Raw genomic sequence first — 19741 nt, 5'->3', positions numbered from 1 at the left:
TGGCCCAAATAGGTCTTTTTTCCCATACTATTCTGCAATCCTTGAATCTGCTGCATGTTAATAATGGTCTGATTCTGACTTGGATTAAGTGGGAGTCTTGGGAATGAATAACCAGACCTTTTGATTATATTTTGCCAGCTTGCAGTATTTAGCTCAAAAATGTTAATTAAATCTTGTTCAGCTCAGTGTGAATGTTTATAGCCTTAGACACTGGTTGGGAATCTCCAGCCATTTTGCATCCATCTCCACTTCACTGACTTCAGGTTTGGACCTTGAAATGGAAATAGTGACAGAACAGACACAGAAGAGTGCTCTGCCCCTTGTGTAAAATATTCACTAGGTATTATAATGTTTTCCCTCAACCCTTTCAGTTTATGAAAGAGTTTCAATAAGCTTGCAAACCCTACTAATTGTTGCAGGAAAAGCCAAAAAGTCTTTGGACAAACCCTACTTTCACCGAAATCAATAATAGCAATCCTGTTGACTGTAGCAGAAAAAAATTAAGCTCATTGCCTGAAAAACGCAAGTATATTTTATTATTGGGACAATATGACAATTATGATCCATTTAATGATCCATTTACAGCTATCATCATTGAAATTGATAATGCTTTGGTAGACTGGTCACAAAATGACATTTTCAACCAGGTCTGAAAATGACACTGAGTCATAAATTGTAAGAGATAATGATAACTGTTTCTTCAGCTGTGGACAAACCTTCTAGATAACAAAATATTAAGGAGCTATAGTGTGGATGCACATATATGTATACAATGTAACAAATTAAGTATATAAAATTTTATAGGTTTCAGATAGGTATAAATAATACAAGATCCATAAGATTATATAACATAGAAAAATAAAACTATTAAATCCTTCAAATAAATGTAAGCCTTCTTAGCATCTGATCTAGATAAATCAAAAAACCTTAATACAATATGCAGTTAGTGAACTAATCTATAAATAAATAAATAGAATACATAAATTCACATGAAAATGCCCTTTAAAATGCATTCCTTTCAACAATAACACAATTTTTACCTGTTTGATTACCTTCTGGGTCTTCTTCTTCATCTATTTCTTTCTCCACATCAGTTGATTCTAATGAAGCAAAGAGAATTGACATTGATTATTAGGGTTACAAACACTGATTGACTATCATGCTGGCAATAATGGTATAGCAGATTTTCCTGTGTCAGAGCATTATTATGTCAGCTTGACAGAACTGTTCATTATGATGGGCTCTGAAAATTAATGGAGAAAAAAGAAAGATTTAAAAACTCCTCTCCGCCCAGTCTTGGCACAGTTTTAGTTATCAGCAGGGGTTTTCCATGCCTGGGAAAGAGAAATCAGTGTGATGAATTAGCATCTCATTCATTGTATTTACAATTTTGGAGCCCAATTCCACAACACTTCATCAATGTAGGCATAGTTAATCACCAGAACAATTTCACTGACTGCAGCGAGACCACTTGTGTTTGAGCTTCAGACTGAGTTTTTGGCTTTAGTGCCCACAGGTCAAAGTCTTTGCTCAGGATTTGGTTTGAACAACCAAAACATGCGGAGGTAGGAAAGAAGTTACTTTCCTCTCTCATTTTGGAGTCAGGTGAATATCATCACTGCAGTCCCAGCACCCTTCTTGGCACTGAGGACACTGCAAGAAGACCAAGCAATGCATCCTGCCTCTCTTTCCTGGTAACTGTCACTCTGGCAGCATATGATGAACCCCAGGACTGTGTGTTAAAAAGAGACTGTACAGTTTTCTCATCCTGCAGTGAAAATACCATGTAGTTGGAGTCTGTCATGATAGCCTCAAAAGGCTATTAGCTACAAAACATGACGAACACCCTCTATTATTGCTCTCAGTTGTATTGCTCACATGGCATAAATTTATATTTCTAATGCTGAGGGTTCTCAGTTCTATCCCCTCTCGTACACAAAAGTCATTGCTTCATCTCCATCATGAAGGGTTCAGTTGCTTGTGTTTATCTGAGGTTGCAGCTGCCAAATTACATGCAGTATGCAATGCACGTATGATCAGTAGTGACTGGAATAACTCAAGACTGGCCAGAAATAAAAGGACTCAAATAGCATCTCAGGAATAGCCTGGCTCAGATGTGGAAAAGGCCATGTTCTAACATTACTTCATGTTCTATGTGTCTGGGTGACTACAACAAACGAGTCCCAGCAAACTCAGAATTACAGGACAGCAGAGGACAGAGCACGGGCCATTTCACCCTATCTGTGTATTCTGTAAGGGTTTGATATGGTTCTTTAAAATAGAATTCAAGTAGGCTTGGTAGTAGGTCTTCTAAAAAGGGTGAAGAAATAAAACTAGATTTTGAGTTAAAACAGCAAAGAGGATTCGGAAAAACAGAGAAATTTAAAGAGAGCAAGAGCCTAAAATATAGGGAGAGATGTGAGAATGTGAACGTGCTGTGACTTATGGCAGTAGGATGCCAGTTCTGATCCAAAAGACTGCAGCTGCTGGGGTGCTGAGGTGACACCAGTGGCACTTACTATGAATAAAGCTATGGGTCAGATCAGGATGTTTTCAGTGCAAAACTTGCTATATAGACAATGATTATCTATCCCTTTCTCACAGATAAAAACCAGCTATCAAAACAAAATAAATAATGCTTTGGATGAGATGTCTATATGTTCTTGCTATTCATACTTACTTCGGCAGTCCTCTTGTGCTACGTGATTGTCAATTTTAATATCATCCACAGCAATTCCTCCAGTTCCTTTTCCAATTTCTCCCTCAATAACCACCTGGCAAAATAAGATAATGTTCACATTGTTTTCCTGTTAATACACAATTGCAGCATTCAGGATATCTTAATTAGTTGTTAACACACATCTTCACTTGTCATGATGCCCCATCTACATGTACTTTGATTGTGGCCTGCCAATCTGCACTGCGTGCCTTTATGACTTTATATATGCAAATGTGAATTTATATAATGTCATAACTTCATTAAGGACTTTTACATCAGCAGCAAAACTGTGGCAAGAATGCAGTTTTGTGACAGATGAAAAATGATTCCTAAACTATTTCTTTGGCCTTCGATAACAAATTACTTATATCACTGTCATCTGAGATACCATGAAATATGTCACTATTATTACTGTCACAGCAACAGCACCTCATCTGTAGGTATAATACTGTCTACATAAATTCTTCAGTGACATTTTCTCCTACGGTGTATAAAAAACCCCAATACCAGCAAGGTCTTACTGGCCTCAGCTCTGTTAGTTTAGCCAAGCTCACCTGATAGTGTTTCACAGACTTGTGAAGAAGAACACGTCCTTCCTTCCAGCAGTTTGCCTGGTGCCCGCTCAGGGACCACAGCACCTGGTCATATTCGTCCGGCTTTTGGTACCGCAGTTTGATCTTCAGGGTGCCAACATGTGCGCCGGACATGTGGTACCAGAAAGTCATGCAGTGGGCAGAGTTCTGCGAGTAAATCACGGGGCTCACCAGTCGGGCGACTTTCCCTTTCTGGCTTTCATCAGCTTGTGAGTAAATGAAATTGCCATCTCCTACTGTGACAGAAGGACTGCGTTAGGAATAGCCACCAGCTTTCATTTTCTTTGTTTACCTAAGAAGCCCCAACCAGACCTGATCATTCTGTTTTCTTTCCAACACTAACGGGTCAAGCCTCAGGGGGCATTGGTTTGGGAGCTCCAGGAAAGCTGATGTGCTCTAAGGAGAGTTTATTTCTTCTGGAAGTCTCCTTTGCTTTCATTGGGATGCTTTGTGCCAAGAGTGAACCATAACAACATGTTCACTACAGGGCACACACAAGGTGTCTGATTTTGCTCAGAGAAGGAGGCAAAAGCATGTTTAGTGTGACAGCATATGCTCCATTAGTCAGTGTGCATCTCCTGAAAAGAACCAACCCTAGCTCAGCAGGCTAGACAGAAATCCCTGGGGCCTACTTTACACTAATTGTGCAAAGAGGTATTTTTAATCTCTGTTTAAAGTAATCTGTGCTTGAGAAGGCAAGATTAGAATGGGAAGAACACTGGAGGATAAAATAGATTTGAACAGCCATGGTCGGAGATCAGGAACTGAGATATAAACAGTGCTCCTAAACAGCGTCTGAGCATAATCACAAATGGTGCTGGAGTTATTCCCTTGATTTTTGTAATAATATATTGGGCTCTGTATATTTGTGAACCATTTCCTGAAAGAGTAAGATTATGGCTGGTATTTTCTGAAGAGCATAATGGATTTATACACACTGAAATCTGAACACCTAATAACTTTAACTTGGAAAATTACTTGCTTAATCACACTGGGAGAGAAGCACGTGGGAGTGTGATTAGTTTGGTAACACAAAATTGCTAAGTAAGATACTGACTACAGAGAAGTGCTTCTGATGTACACCAGCCAGGCATTCATTCCAGTCTGCTTTTGAACAGCTTCTTTGCAGAGAATTATGGTGGAAAAATATGAAGTTCATCCTGGTGTGTGTAAGAATAGATTGCATGTGCAATGCACTCATGCAAAAGGATGGAGACAGCATTTACTGGCATCGATGTATGGTTATTTTGAAAGTAGGAAGGAGAAAAGTAACAATAAGAAATACTATACCTCAAATGCTGAAATAAGTATACATATCTCTCTTTATACCAATGCTTAAACAAAAAAAAAAAGTAAAAACAGGCAAAAGAAGATGTTTTAGAAGGCTGGTGTTTTATCAAATTGGTCTTTGCTTATACATGATATTCTTGAATTATATTTGAAATAATGTATAATTGAGACTTGCTGGATTGTAATGGTATAGTCCTGCACCAATGAAGAAGGGAAGATGAGCAATGCTACTCTGGGAAGCATAAGAAGGGCAGGGTAGTAAAAAGTGAACCAGGAACAAAGAGGAGTGGGTTAAACCCAGTGGCTGGAAGGAGTGGGCCTAATAAATGAGAGAGAAATATTTCTTCTAACATGAGAAAAAGACACTTTCTTCTGTTTGGACTTTTCTGTGGGCAGTCAGAGGTATCCCGGCCAATATGCTGGGAAGATGATGATAACGTGCCCCAAAAATTTAGGCTTTTTATTTTTTTCTTTTTCCTATCTTACTGCAGTAACATCTTGTTCAGCTTCTTCAGCAGGAGCGCTTGTGCCTGTATGTTCTTTCCAACTTTGCTTCTGCGCAGAGGTCAGCACAACATGTGCAAATCTCATCAAAGAATGGTGACAGGAAAATCCAAAGGGAGGTAAAAAGGAAACTAATCACAGCATTAGGATGGCTGTCTCAGTTGGAAGACTTAACTCTGGTCAGATGTAATCATAACATGTATAATTTGAAGCGACATACAGCATATCCTGCTGTCTTAAAGCAACTGCTGTTGAAGATCACTTCTGTGGAGTTTCTTCAGCTTTACACATGTGCAGCTGAGAGCCAGATACCGCCTGGGAGTTGCTCACTGTGGTTCGCCCAATATATAGGGTGGCCTTGCTGTGTAGCAATGACACTGAGGGGCTTGTTTGGGATGTCAGTGCCATTCAGGCTGCTCATGGTCTGTGTTCACACCCACCCCACTCATTCTGTATATGCTGGCAGGTGAATGACAAACCTGGCAGGTGAAGGTGCCCTTATAGTTGAAGGAAAATTTTGGAAAACATTGAAAATTACTGTGGTAAGGAGAAAAAGGGTCTGCTTGTGAGACTTACTGAGGCTACGGCTAATGGAACAAGTAAGTCTTCTGCACTAGCAGGGCCCAGCAGAAACAACAAAATCTCATTTGAAGAATATAATTTCTTCATCTCTTGATTGAAGACAGGTTCAGTCTCTCCATAATCCTTGGTGGCAAAGTGCAGATAGCTCTCATTTCCAGAATATTATTGCAGTGCTGGGTCAGGAACTCTGTCTTCATTGTCTTAATTAGAGCTTTACTTATGCATGCCTTTTAGATTTTGTCAGTCTCTGGCTAACATAGCTTTTAACCTCCTTTCAATGTCAGAGCCTACTGAGCCATTTCACTTTTCTCTACATCAATTTTTCCACCATTACAGCCTTCACTTCAGCTAACTGCATTTAGTTAATTTGATGCCATTTATTTGTACAATGCCATTTATAGTCAAAGTATTATAAGTTTTTTTTTCCCTGAAACTACTGTACTTGTCTTAAGATTCAATTGAAAGTGTCTTAGAATTTAAAAAGTCCAATTTTGTCTAATTTCCTTGTCATTCTCATTAGGCAAAGGGGTTGCAGAAGTGGGAAGGGGGATTCATCTCAACACATTTGATTAATTTGCACGTATGCAAGAGAGAACACTAAAGCAAGAGGCTGTGCAGGTCACGCAGTGCCCTCCCTTCACCACTAGCCAGCAGCATATTTATTGCCTAATTATGCAGAGCCATGAGTTTGATGCTACAAAACCAACCAATCAATTTCCCCGGGTGATATTTCTGGAAAAACTGTGTGTGAACAAAGTGATGGTTATAATCTACAACTCCTGCTGGAGAGGAGGAGGTCATGGAAATATGTTCATTTGGGAAATTTCACTTACAATTCCTTTCTGTGGTGGGCAGTCCCTGTAACTACAAACTGGAATAATGTGAGGTTTGTTCATGACTGTATTACTTGGTAAGTGATATTTGCAGAACATGTGGTTATTCAGAATTTTTTTCTGCCCCAGATGATGGTTAACCAAAGGCAAGACAGGGAAAGGGAGTATCTTCAATCCTGACAATAAATGGTCTTTATTCCCGAACAGTTAGTTAGTTGTGACTATATATAATGGATTGGATTAGGTTGTCTAATCATCTTTGTAACTCTACATATTTTAGGCATAATTCACTCTTCTATGGTTTTGGAAGGCAGGTTGGTACGAAACAGATCAACCTCTTCCTATGTAAAATGGCTAAATCATGAACTCATGATTACCTGTGTGGTCTTGAATTGGCCCAGTTTTGCTGGTCAGGATTGCCCACTTTAAATCCACCTGGTTGTCATGCTCCCAGTGGCACAAAGTCTTTTGGGATCCCCAGCCAAAGGCACAGTTAAAGTTGTATAGTGGCAGCTCTGCAGGGAAAGAGAGAAAAGGAGGGATGAAATGTGATTATTAATTGCATAATTCAGATTTTGTACTTCAAAATGAAATGCATGCATTTGACCACTCCTACTTGAAACTCTGAGAAGCTGTAGCAAGAGCATCCCTACTGGGAAACAGATGAAGCATGATTATTTCTAGTAAACGATGTGGTTGTTTCTTATCTCTTTGTGACCTATATTTTGGGATTTTTTGTGGTTAGATTAATACTTCTGATTTGCCCACGTTAGCTGATAACTGTGCTGTAACATATACAACTCAAAAAGAAAACTCTGGCTTGTTTATCAGATATATTTTCTGGTTGTTAATATTTATTTGAACCATAACAGTGCAAAGTTTTGCAACAACTCACAATAAGATTTGGACAAAAATAAGAAAGGACAGAAACACTAATGGAATGTCCTTGGCAGGAAAGGATTTCTGGTGAAATGTATAGTACGTGCCTTCAGTAAGGAACTTATTTCAGCATCTTCCAGACAGTTAAGTAGGCCCACAAGATGGCAGCATTGAAATGGACAAATTGAGACGGAAAAGGGACAAATGTGGCTGATTGCCAAATGAACTCAAAATAAGCTTCAAAATAAGATCCATGTAAAAGAAGGGAAGTCTGGTATTATGGTCAGGATGAGATCATATCTTGTTTTCAGCTTCTCTTCAATTCTGCCCAAAGGTTTAATACATAGTAGCTTATTTTCTTCAATAGAACTTGGAATTTGAATGGAAAGATTATACAAAGATAGCATATAAATCCCTTGCATTTCTTATTTTCAGAAGCAGTTTGAAATCTTTTGGGCTTTTGGTTCCTACCCCACTGGTATGAACTTTTACCTCACCTTGAACAATGACAAGTCCCAGTAAAACAATACCCTTCCCACAGCAATGTGACCAAATCCAGAAGTCTTTTCTCAGGCATGACTCAAGGCTTATTAAAAAATAAGGTTTACTTTAATGAGATGCTTTGTGCAAGTATGAACTAAGAACAAAGGACTCTGTGCTCCCATCAGTATCAGCTCTGGGGGAAGAACTGTGTTCCTTGCCCATTATTTAAAAAAAGCCAGGAAAGATAATGCAACCCCTAGCACATGTTTTATTTACTGTAGGAAAATATGGAGAAATATGGGAAGTGTGTTTGGGACCTGTGGCTAGCCAGACCTTTGAGATGGAGCTCTTCCAGTCTGAAGAAGCAAAGACTTCCTCCATGTAGTGAGCTGCCCAGGGAAGACTGGAAAGGCTTTTATACTCACAACCCAGATTTTAATGGCAACTAAACTAGACTAGTCATTTTATCAACCAGAAAAAAACCTCAGGTGAGTAGGTTGAGACAGAATGGCTATAAAAAGGGTTCATCTATCATTCTCTCCTTGCCTGCTGTGTCCTTGTTTAGTAGGTACTTGATCCCAGACACAGTTTTAACTCAGCTCACTGGATTCCTGCATTGCAGGCACTGGTCCATCTCCCCTCTGGCCCCTAGAAAATTTCTTTCTGTTAGCAGAGAGGTCTGAGTGTATGGCAGCTCCTGCCCCTCTCCTCCGCCTGTCAGTACCTTGGCTGTGCTGCGGCATCCCTCCACACTGAGCCCTCATTCTTCACTCCTTCCTTTCATCTGCCCCATCCTGCTTGCCTCCCCCCTCCCTCCCGCTGGCCTCCAGAGGGGTCTACTCCACATTGTCACGAATACAGCATCCTAGCTGGGAACAAATGAATTAAACAAATAATGTCTGACACAGGAATTCAATGTGTAGAAAACATGTTTCCTGGAGGACCCTAGCCCTTTCTAGGAAAGGGGCAGATCACGGTGAATAATTTCTCTTTGGGCTGAAAATGTTGAAGAAGCAGAACTCAGCCTGTGTGCACGTGAGTGCAGAAAGGCAATCTATTAAGTTTCTTACTTCAGTATATGGTGTTCTTTTCCTAGACAATGAGGCCATGATCAAAGACATCTTGCCCAAAAGGGGACATCTGAAAATCAAGGGGAGTTTCTAAAGAAACAGAGTGACACTGAGATGAATTAAAGGATTTTAAGTTTGTGAAAAATAACCTTTCATTGTCAAGGAGGCCTAGGGAGAGCTATATTGCATGACTTTGACATCAGAGCCATGAAACAGGACTTTAGAAAAGGTCTTAGAAAATGTAAAACAAAATTAAATTTATTAATCCCAAAGGATTATATCATGCAAAGGTAGTGATAGCCTGTGTGGTATTCAAACGACAGGAAAGGAGAACAGTGGTACATAGATCACATCAGTCTGAAGATATCACACAGCATAAAAGAGCACATCGTACAAAGACATTGAAAGGACTGGTATTGTTCAATTCTGAATAAAAACAAATAGCAGAAGACATGGGAGAAGTATGTAAATGGGTGAAGAATCCAGAGAAGGAAGATTACAATATTCTGTTTTCTCCATTTCATAGCCTGAGAACTGTGAGATATCCAGTCAAGTTCAATGCAGATCAAAGGAAAAAATTTCTCATATGACGTGAGTGATACTTGCTTCCCTTGAACGCTGCTAAGGCTGAACACAAATCAAAGAGAACTGGACACTGAAATGGATAAGGAAAATATCCAGAATTTAATTGTTAATTCTAAAGTGCAGAGAGTGACAAAATCCTTTTGCTTCATAGTCTGAAGTCAGCTCTGGACATTAGGATTAGAAGGAGAGTTTCAAAACAGAGCTAAATTTCACAGCATCATCTAATAAAGAATCTTACACTTTCATTTGAAATATGTAGTCCAGGAAACTGGCAAAGGGCCTAAGTCTGATACGCTTTGGCCATGACTGTGTTCCTTGGCTTTGGACTCACAGACAGCATGGTGTAGCATAAAAATGAATTTCTTTTCCACGCAGAAGTTAATGAGAATCCCCTGAAATTGAGTAGAATTTGACCAGTAACCTGCTCTCAGGGAGCTATTTCTTGATAGGTTCCTATTGTTTTCTTAAAAGTGATTGTGTTAATATATTCCTTAGAAAATCACAGCAATAATATTGAAGGTCAAAGGCAAGGCATTTCAGAGTGCTCTTATTTTATGGGTTCCTTAAATATGCCATCTTATTGTCTATTCTCATGTCTCTTCCAATGTTTCTCTCAGGGACCCATAAATAGAAAAATTAGAACTGCTAGTCAATTAATAACAGGCACTTGTAGCATCAGGATAGGTTCATTAGTCGTATGGACAATGGATCTCCCCCAGCAAAAGACAGAATAATTCAACACTTATATTAAAGGTCCCAGAGGGCTGATACAGTAGCTCACAGTAAGCTATGAGCAATCTGTCCTCTTTGTCCTTGAACTATAGCTTGGCATCTCTGGTGGAAGGAAGGAAGGAAGGTAGGGACAAGTAGCATTTGGTGGGCTCCCTCTGCAGCGCTGGTCCGTTCCCCTGGTAGGATAATTCTCCTGTTAATAGGTGATTGATTCTGGGTTTGTGTGTATTGAGAAGATGAAGAAAACTAGCTATTATATAACCAAATAGCAGCAGTTCAGATGAGAATCTGAGAGGGAGGTGTGATGAAATCCCATATGCCTTTTACAAAATGTAGGGTACGTGATACTGAATTAAAACAGATTTATCCTCTCAAAGAATAACCAACAGCTGTACTTCTTGACCACATCTTGCTCACAGCTGGAACCATTACTGCACACAAATAAGAAAGTAATTTGAAAATCTAGTTGAGTGAGTTTCTGGCAAGTCCATTAATCTTTTGTGGCCCACAGACTTTGACATATTTTTATAACTCCTCCAACAAGAGGCAAGAAGGAGCATGATGGCATTAAAGATGCTATGAAAATTCTCTATAGGATGCTCTTGCCAAAGGGTAAATCAACATTAAAATGGGAAATTACAAACATCATTTGGACCACTTCAAAGTAGTATATTGGGTCTAATTCATATTTACATTTCACCTTTCTATATCACTTATGCTGGCAGCACAGAATTACCTTAAATGATAGTAGATGATAATTTAACTGCTTTAATATCCCTTTATTGATGCAAAGTTGTCCCACCGAAAATGAGAAGCAGACCTATTCTACCTTTAAATGATTTCTTAGCATAGATTTTAACCTCAGGATTTCTTAGTTATATTTTTCTGAAATAGCTTTTACGTGTGTGAAAAACAAGATAGTTCTTGAACTGTCTGCTTTACAAAGGACTGAGCTTGCATCCTGAGAGCACATAACGTAAATGAACAGCTTGCTCTGTATGTAAACAGCTAAGAGTCAAGCATTTCAAATAGTCCTTTGGAACTGAAAAAGATGTGTTCAAAAAGACTACATGTTGGTGAATCTTAGGACTGAGGCCTGAAAGGTATTACCTTGACAGACAGATTAGTTAAAGGCATCTTTTTAAGTCTGAGGAGGAAACTGGTTCCTCTCAATAAAAATCCAAACCTTTAAACATTTTTAGCAGTTTGAAATCATGATTCTTTTTAATTTTCTTATAATTCAGTCCCCTTGAAATGAACTGTGAAAGTCTCCGTGATGGAAATCTTGTTTATACATGGAGGCTTTCCAGTTATTTGCTCTTAACTGTTTCCATAGTGTATGAAAGCTGTTTGGAATAGGATAATCTCAGGCTTTGACACACACAAGCATGTTAGTCTGGGATAACAAGATTAGCGGTGTTTGCAGGCTTGAATGCAGGCAGGAGGACAGCAATACATGGCGCTAGCACCTATTGCAGAAGTACCTGTGCCACAGCAGGTGTTGCTATTGAGAGGGCTGATAAATCTCTGTCCTCAGTCACTGTGGCATAAGCTGCTGTGGCCAGCACTGGCACAGTGTAGCTTGTGCAGGGTTAACCACTGTAGCCTGCAACCAGCAACTGATCTGGAACAGCTCTTTGGCTTGAGTTCATAATTTACCTCAAGGTGTACTGGCATCTTAAGGTAAACCAGCCCTTAGAAGGAATTAAGGCTGAAGCTGAAGGCTTAGTCCTTGGTGAGTTAAATTCATACTTTGTTCAGCTTGAGAATAGCTGAAAGAGCTGGAGTGCATTTATCCTCAGCCAGCTGAGGGCCAGGGGGCCCCCTGAGCAGCTTTGTAACTTCAAGACCAGTTTAAACTACGTTATTCGTGGCTGCTTTAGCAGGCTCTTGCTTCCAGCTGCATGGCCCCTTGCTCTGATATGCTTCATCATGCCAGCCAGGTCCAGCCATGCCCCTTCAGCAGAAGGAAATGCTTACACCACCTTCATGCCAGGAAGGGTTTCCCCATGTTGAGGGGGATTTCTGTCTGCCCCTTTTTGGGAGTTTTCTGGATGGTTTTCAGTGAGGGATTATGAAACAGCTGGAAACCTTTATGTCTTAAACTGGAGATTCTGGAAACCTTATTCTTATTTATTAGCATCTGACTGATCTCTATCTATGATCTTTGTAATGTGCTGCCATGTGGGAGCCTGGAGTTTGGAATGTGAACTTGTCCCTTATTCCCCGGAAGGAAACAGTTCCTACCAGCACAATGCAGGGAAGTAACATTGGCATGCTCTGAAGGGAACCTCAGAAACTCCTTTAGTATAGAAAAAAACTTGGCTTATCACAGAGTAAGCAAAGGTGGTGCAGAACGGAAGTAAGGAGAGAAAATGAGGATATCTTCACCTCTGGCAGAAACAGTCAATCTGTTACTGGAGAGTCCCACCCAAGCCAAGGGGATTAAACACAACCTGCAAATGCAGCTGGCACTGGGGAGGAGGGAGGGAAACTGCATTGCACAGAGGCACTTTATGAATTTGCTATTTGTTTAAATGCAAGAAGATAGTTTAAAAAAAACCTGAAAAAATCCTTCATTTCAATAAAATACAAAGCTAAAAGATAATTTCAGACATAAATTTAAAATGTTTCACTCTAAAACCACTGCACAGCATCCTTTCTTCCTTTGCATCCCCCACCCCTTTCCAAACTGTGGGATCACCAGCAGCCCTCCAGCCCTTCAGCAATGCTGACTGTGAAAGAGCAGTGTGGAGAGGTGTCCTGCGAAGGCAGGCCAGCCAGCCATCGTATTTCTCGTTGCACTAGTACTCCACAATATCCCTCTGCTCATAAAACAGGGCAGAGCTAGAAATAGTGTGTGCTGACTAAGCCAACTGGATGACCCTGGAGACAAATTTTGAGAGGAGTAAAAGCATTCACCTCTGCAATATCAGAATGCAGAGACCAAGAATGGGAACAACATCCAAGATAAGTCAGCTCTATCTCTTAGTCAGGTCGACACCATCAGTGTCCTTTAGGACACTTTTGCATTATTAGTCCCTTTCTTTTATTTGAAGCAAGAGTGGATTGTATCACATGGTTGAGGAAACAATGATAAACACTTACCCAACCCTGTTAATAAATCACTTGCAAGACTATGCCTGACTGTGCTTTAATGGAGGAAATGGGAGTAACTGAAAACTGACCTCTTTACTGCTCCACAATTATTAATGCAAAAGATTTTAAACTCATGTTCCTAGTTTTTGGAGTTTGAGTTTTCTGCCCAAATCTACCCTCTCCCCCACTCCCAGTAAACTGTACAGGATATTAAAAATGGTATGAAAGCTGTGGAAGCGGCAAACTAAGGATTTTAAAAGCTGCTAGTTATTGATTAAGTGAAAAGGACCTGCTGCCAGGGACAACTTGTTTTTCCCTTTTCAAGTTCATGGTAGCAGTTTATGTAACCCCATTTTGAGAAAACTTGCTAGAAAACAATATTGTAAAACTGCCAGCTCCCTGGTGGAGAAAACTAGCAAACTTTACTTAGTTTTGTAAAACCATGGATATAAATAGTGAGTGGGCCTGTGTGGCTCTGTTTTTGTTTTCCTGGAGTTTGCAAGCACACTTTGTGTCACTGACATGCCACAGAGTGCACTGTGTGATTAAGTTAGTTTAATTTTGTCAGCATTTGGCATTTGCTGATGCAGAAGGAAATCTTGTTCTCTGCTGTGTCTACATGTGGATGAAAGGAATAAAATATTTACTGTACAGAGCTGAGAGACCAGATGCTTCTTTACTTCAGAGACTTTTAGCGAATGGGAAGTCAGGAAGTGCTGCAATTCATTATTTTGTCTCTGGCATGAAATTTGGGTATGGAATTTATTACGTTTTTAATAAGAAAAAAAACTTTTTTTTTTTTTACCTGGTTGTAATGTATTGTCTATTACTGTTGGTTTTTCTGTATTCAGCACTGTAGTACCACCTGGAAAAGAAATTATGCATATCATGACACATGGGACACAACAAGGGACACAGCAGTCATTAGGAATATCTTATATATAAATCTGAAATATTGCCATCTTTATTAGACATGTAGGTAACTGAGTATGTGAGCTTCAGCATGAAATTATGACATTAAAGATCTGGTTTCCTTTATCAAAAAAGAAAACAAGAAGTCATCATTAAATAAAGCTGCATAACTTTGGAGTCTTTGCGAACACCAACTAATCAACCCTCACCATGTCACTGTGGCCTTTGTTGTTTTATAGACACTGATTTGCTCCAAATCATATGGGAAGTCAACAGCTGATCTCCATAGCACCTCCGAACAGTCACCAGTTTGTGCATTCACCCATGACATGTTGTTTCTTATACCAGGGATGTGAGGTCCTCTAGCCCCTGCCACGCTGGCTCCTCCCTGTGTGTTGTGTCATAGCTGCATAGTGAGACAAGCTCACAAGAGAGGTGCATGGGAATCGCCTGACTTTAGGCTATAGTCTAAGGCAGGTTTCACTTCTGTCTCAAAGAGCAGGAGGAATTAAGGACTTCCTGTTTGTGTTCTTCAAGCAGATGAACAAGGGGTGAGTAGGGTCATGGCCCTCTCCTAAACTCACTAATTGATATTTTTAAAATACTTGACTTTTTAAAGCAAGCCTTGTATTGATAAAGGAAACAAAAAGTAAATTAGCACAATTATAAATGCACAGTGGGGTGCTGATTACCAGTCAATGGCTTTTCTCCAGCAAGCAAGTGCTTAAAGCATTATAGAAAGGATGACTATGATGACTTCCAATGACAATGAATGCCCAAGCTATATCAGCTTTATGTTTGTGAGAATGATCTGATGGGAAATGCTATAAGCCACACAAATAGAGTAGCTCTGTATGGGGTCCAAATAGAGCAGGAAGGAATCTGGCCTACAGCACAATTACAGTTAATTGCAAGGGAGGCTTCATTGTGATACTCACATATGTGCAAGTGCTATCAGGGAAGTGACTTTAACAGTCATACCCATGAGAACACAGGCACCACACTTGCGTTGGGAGTGGATGAAAGAGGGTAAAGCACTGAGAAAACCCCCTCTACACTGCCATGCTATCTTTAATGGGCCATGAGATTTACATACTTGCCTTCTATGAACTTTGGAGGAAGCAAAGAATGTTTACAATTAAATTATTGGTAAAATCGCTTCTGTGCATTTTAGTGTTATAAGTAACATCATACATACAATGCAGTGTTCCTAAAGTGTCCGGAATAACTAGGCATGCACCGCTCAGGATTTCTAGGTAGTATAGTAATAAATGATACTAAAGTGTCTACACTTTTGTAGAAGTGCAATGCAACAATTTTGAACTTTAGTACTGAAATAGGTTCAATTCCCCCAAAGAGCTGGTGCTCAGGAAGGCTGGTGGCTGTTCCCTTGTCTTAGAGATTATAAACCGCTCCCTAGGCACAACCTGCAAAAATTGCCAGAGGGACTTTCTTCTGCTCAATAAGCTTTCCCTAAGGGATGTGTGGGATGCAGTCCTGAGCTCCCTGAAGTGCAGAGACTATGAGTGAACCAGGAAGATGCTTGCACAGATCTATCTCCTTTCCTCACACAGCCTCCATCTATGTGAAATATGTCTCTACCTACCGGGCTTTGCAATACAGCCCTCAGTGCAGGGCTTTGCAGGAAGCCCCAGTGTTTCCTGACCTGGTTCTTTCCTTTCAGAAAAATAACTAACTTAAAATGTTTAGTAACACTGAAAACTTTCTGAGCTACCTTAGCACAATATAGACTATTTTATCAGAATCCCTGCATAGCTGTTTTCAAAAAGAATAAGATTAATCTGCGACACTGACTTGAAAAACAGTGATAGTGTCTGTGCAGTGTCTTTTCCACTCAAGAACTGTTTTTCAATTTATGATTTGCAACATGCATTTACAGGAGACATTGGCAAAGCTCAGAATGTGTTCAATGCTGAAACGGCACTTTCATTTGTATCTGCTGTTGGATGTTCTACTTGGCTGCTCCAAAAAGCCAATCTCTTACCTAAGGTTTACCAATGTCCTCTTGGACAGCTATTGCCAGATTTTAATGCTATTTCATATCATGGATATAAGAAGCAATAAACATTTATTAGATAAGCACACCAGAGAGCAGTGATGGAATAACTTGTGTCACTGTGCCCAAAAATAAGCTCAATTACTGTAGATCTATAGACCTGCTACAGGAAGATCTCATCAAACAGGGCCAGAGCTTTGTGGAGTAAGTGACCTCCAGGAAGAGATCAAAAACCTAGTGGTGCAGTGTCAGGTCTCTCAGAAGGACAGTGGTTCTGTGCAAAAGTGGGAGAATATGAAAACTATCAAGCTTCCTCTGCTCCAGATGCAGACTGTGTTATGTCTCTCCCTCCTATTTTTCTGCTCACTGGCAGCTCGGAGAACATCAGCCCCTCTGTGGCTGTAATGCAGTGTTGGTGGGGAAGCTCATGGAAATATTTCTGGTGGTATATGTGTGAGTATGCTTGGATGAAACAAATCTACTTTGTTTCTGTCTGGGAAAGGTTTGGGGCTGAGATTTGAGTCCTAAACTAAATTTTAGGTATGGAAGTATATACATATCTTGAACCTAAACAATATTTCATTTTGAGTTCTTCAATCTCAGACAATAAACCTCAGAACGTTTGTCCAGCTTTTTTCTTAATAAGAGAAAGTTTGATTAGGACATTTGATTAGACACAATTCCTGCTCAGAAAAATTGCCCTCTCTTCCAGCTAGTCACTATTATTTGCTTCAGAAATTACATAGCTGAGAAAACAATCAAAAGTATTGTCCTATGTAAAAGGCAGATGCCTATGTTTTGACAGCACTGACAATATGAACTGCATACCAATGTCCATTTATGTTGAGTGATTTAATCAGTGCAAGCGTTTAGCTGGTAACTGGTGATGGATATGAGCTACAATGAAGCTGCAATGGAATGAGGATGGTTTCTGCACCTGTCAGTTGGTAGTCATCACCTGTGCCACTGTGACAGTTTGCCTGGTCATCATCACACTCATCCACGGGTTTGCCTTCAGAAACAGTAGGAACAGCGGTAGGAGCTGAAACAAAACCCAGTTGTTCAGTTAAAACATGTGCTGGAGAATCGGCATGCAATTGGCAGTAACATTTTGATGAGCACCATATGCTGTCTTCATGTGTTGCATCTGAGGAATGAAGTCACTCTACTTTGCAGGTTAGTTAGCATTTCTTTGCAATGGGACGTATCTGTTCTGCCTCCTTGCACTAAGGCACTCTGCTGTATTTGAGCTCAAGGGCTGAGCGGAGTTGGGCAGCAAAGCCCTGGACTGTCTATTCACTGGCTGATGAGTGTTTGTTTTTCCTACCAATGAAGAGTGAAAGCCTGGCAAGGCAGAATGGGAGTCTTGGGACATGGGTGTGGGGTAGAAAACCCATCGTTTTATTGCAGGCCAAAGTGCCTGTGAGTGGATTTGTACAGAGGAGCAGGAGGTGTGCATGCTCAAGGTGGTAATTCTCCAGCACTCACTACATTGCTGAAGAAACCTCTCTGCAGAGCACATATAAGAGAGGAAATAGCTGAGCAGAGTCCTGGTAACAGTGGCAGGAAGGCAGTGTAATGTAGAATCACTTTGTGCACAATGAGGAGATCTGGAAGGAGTTTCTTTTGTTTTTGTTGAAGTTATAAATAAATAAGACATCAGTGATGTCAGTCATCCCTCCCGGCCACCTGCCTGTTTCTCATTGGCGATGACTTTCCAGTAGCTGCTGCATAACCAGTAAAAGATTGACCTTTGTTATTACAGTTAAAATCTTGAGATTTGTGCAAGATACCAGAAAATATATCTATACCTCAGTATCTGCAAAACATACCACATCTGGAAAATTAGAATACAGATACTTGGTGTTATTTTAGGTTTATGTTTTATGCTGGAAGTATAGTTCCCTGGCTTAAGATAACCACTCTGGGAATGTGATGCAGGCTTTTGTCCGTTCTCACCTACTGTTATTTTCATTAACAATCTTTTACTCTCATTATAAGCAACGCAATAATGCATCCCTTTGTCAGATTCTTCTTTGCCCTTCTACTGCCACCAGAGCCTGCTGGCCACATAAGATCATATGCACTGACAGCTTGGCCTGAAAATGTCAGGAGGGGTGGTAGTTTCTGAAGTAGCTATATTCTGGGATGAAACATGGCTCTTTCCCTAGTTAAAGAAACAGTTCTGTACCTATTATGAATTATGCAGAGTGTCTCTTCCCCACATCACTTTAAAAACCCCTCTGGGAGCTCTCTCTAGCTTTCTACATCCAGTTAACTTTCTTATCTTGATCTTCATGCCCCTCTATAGCCTCAAGCTTGCCTACATCTCTGCCATCATTTCATATAAGCCCCTTGGGATGCTTCGAACACACAAAACTTCCCCTTGCTCATTACTGCTGGAGAGCTGATTTCTACTCCTGTCTGTGCCTACCTCCATGCTTCTTTTCTCATCTCAACTCCTTTCTTGTTCAGCAAATCTCAAGTGACTTCTCTTCATTCAACTCCCTCCTTAAGATACAGTTATACAACAAAGTTTTCTTATTATGCTTCTCCCATGGGTAAACGGGAATTGACCACATCTGCCCATAGGCGACCTACAGGTGAACACCGTTCAAAAGTACACCATAGCAGAAAGAAAAATGCAAGGAAAATTGTACTTGCTGCTGCAGTTTGCCTAAAAGCAAAGGTGTTTTGCCTGGTCAGTCTCCTCTTTGGCTCTTCCATCTCACTGAGCAATGAGTTCTTGTAATGTGGTCCACGGACTCACTTCTTGATATCTAGGTGGCTAAAGGAGCCCTGTGGCCAAAGGGCTTTGCCCACAGGTTGTGAGTTTACATAAGGCAGGTGCTGGGTTTTCTTTTTTCTGAGCAAGTAGTACAGTAGTCTTCAGGAACTAAGTATTCCCACAGGAAATGAGGATTTCCTGCAGGAACCAAGAAGTATTTCCAACCTCCCCACTTTCCGGGCCAAGTAAAAAGCATACTTATTCAATGTGGCCTTCACTAAAAAAACAGCACAGAACTCATCAGTTCTCACAGCAAATGCCTCCCACTCTTCCGCCTTGGGGGAGAAATGGTGAGAAAGACATGGCAAAGCAGTCCGTTCCATTCATCTTGGGAGCCTGTTCAGCTACTTCTATACAAGGTATCATATGAAACCCTGAATAACACAGTTTGTGTATTGTTAAGCTGTGTGGTTTATAAGCCATGTCACTATACCATCATCCACCAGATAAAATTGTGAAATTCACATAGTGTTATCTGTAGTTATCTATGAACTTAAATAATTATTGTTTATGTAACAGGAATCAAAGCTTGACTTCATGTCACAGTCCAAGGATAAATGTCTAAACTTTGCTTTTCCTGTCTTTCATCTCTTACATACTCTTGCAAAATTAAAGCTTGGTAAAGAACAAAGAGGGCCCCTTTACCCCCCAAAAG

General features: G+C 40.2%; 1 protein-coding gene across 7 annotated transcripts in view; it reads right to left on the bottom strand.

Moving 5' to 3' along the window:
• NRP1 (neuropilin 1) overlaps positions 1 to 19741 on the bottom strand; it is a 113652-nt gene that overhangs the window by 3953 nt on the left and 89958 nt on the right. Inside the window, exons 12-17 of one of the 7 annotated variants that reach the window (XM_074832586.1) lie at positions 17236 to 17340; positions 14175 to 14234; positions 6899 to 7036; positions 3274 to 3548; positions 2681 to 2774; positions 1041 to 1100 (exon numbers count right to left, since the gene is read on the bottom strand). In XM_074832586.1, the coding sequence (XP_074688687.1) occupies positions 1041 to 1100; positions 2681 to 2774; positions 3274 to 3548; positions 6899 to 7036; positions 14175 to 14234; positions 17236 to 17340 (732 nt within the window). Of the gene's footprint in view, positions 1 to 1040; positions 1101 to 2680; positions 2775 to 3273; positions 3549 to 6898; positions 7037 to 9185; positions 9609 to 10473; positions 10702 to 14174; positions 14235 to 17235; positions 17341 to 19741 lie in introns of those variants that run through there. The other 6 variants (XM_074832604.1, XM_074832595.1, XM_074832613.1 and 3 more) reach the window with 6 other exon arrangements.

The sequence above is a fragment of the Strix aluco genome, chromosome 1 (assembly GCF_031877795.1).
Source record: "Strix aluco isolate bStrAlu1 chromosome 1, bStrAlu1.hap1, whole genome shotgun sequence".
NCBI lineage: Eukaryota > Metazoa > Chordata > Aves > Strigiformes > Strigidae > Strix > Strix aluco.
This window is presented reverse-complemented; position numbering and strand designations above follow the sequence as displayed.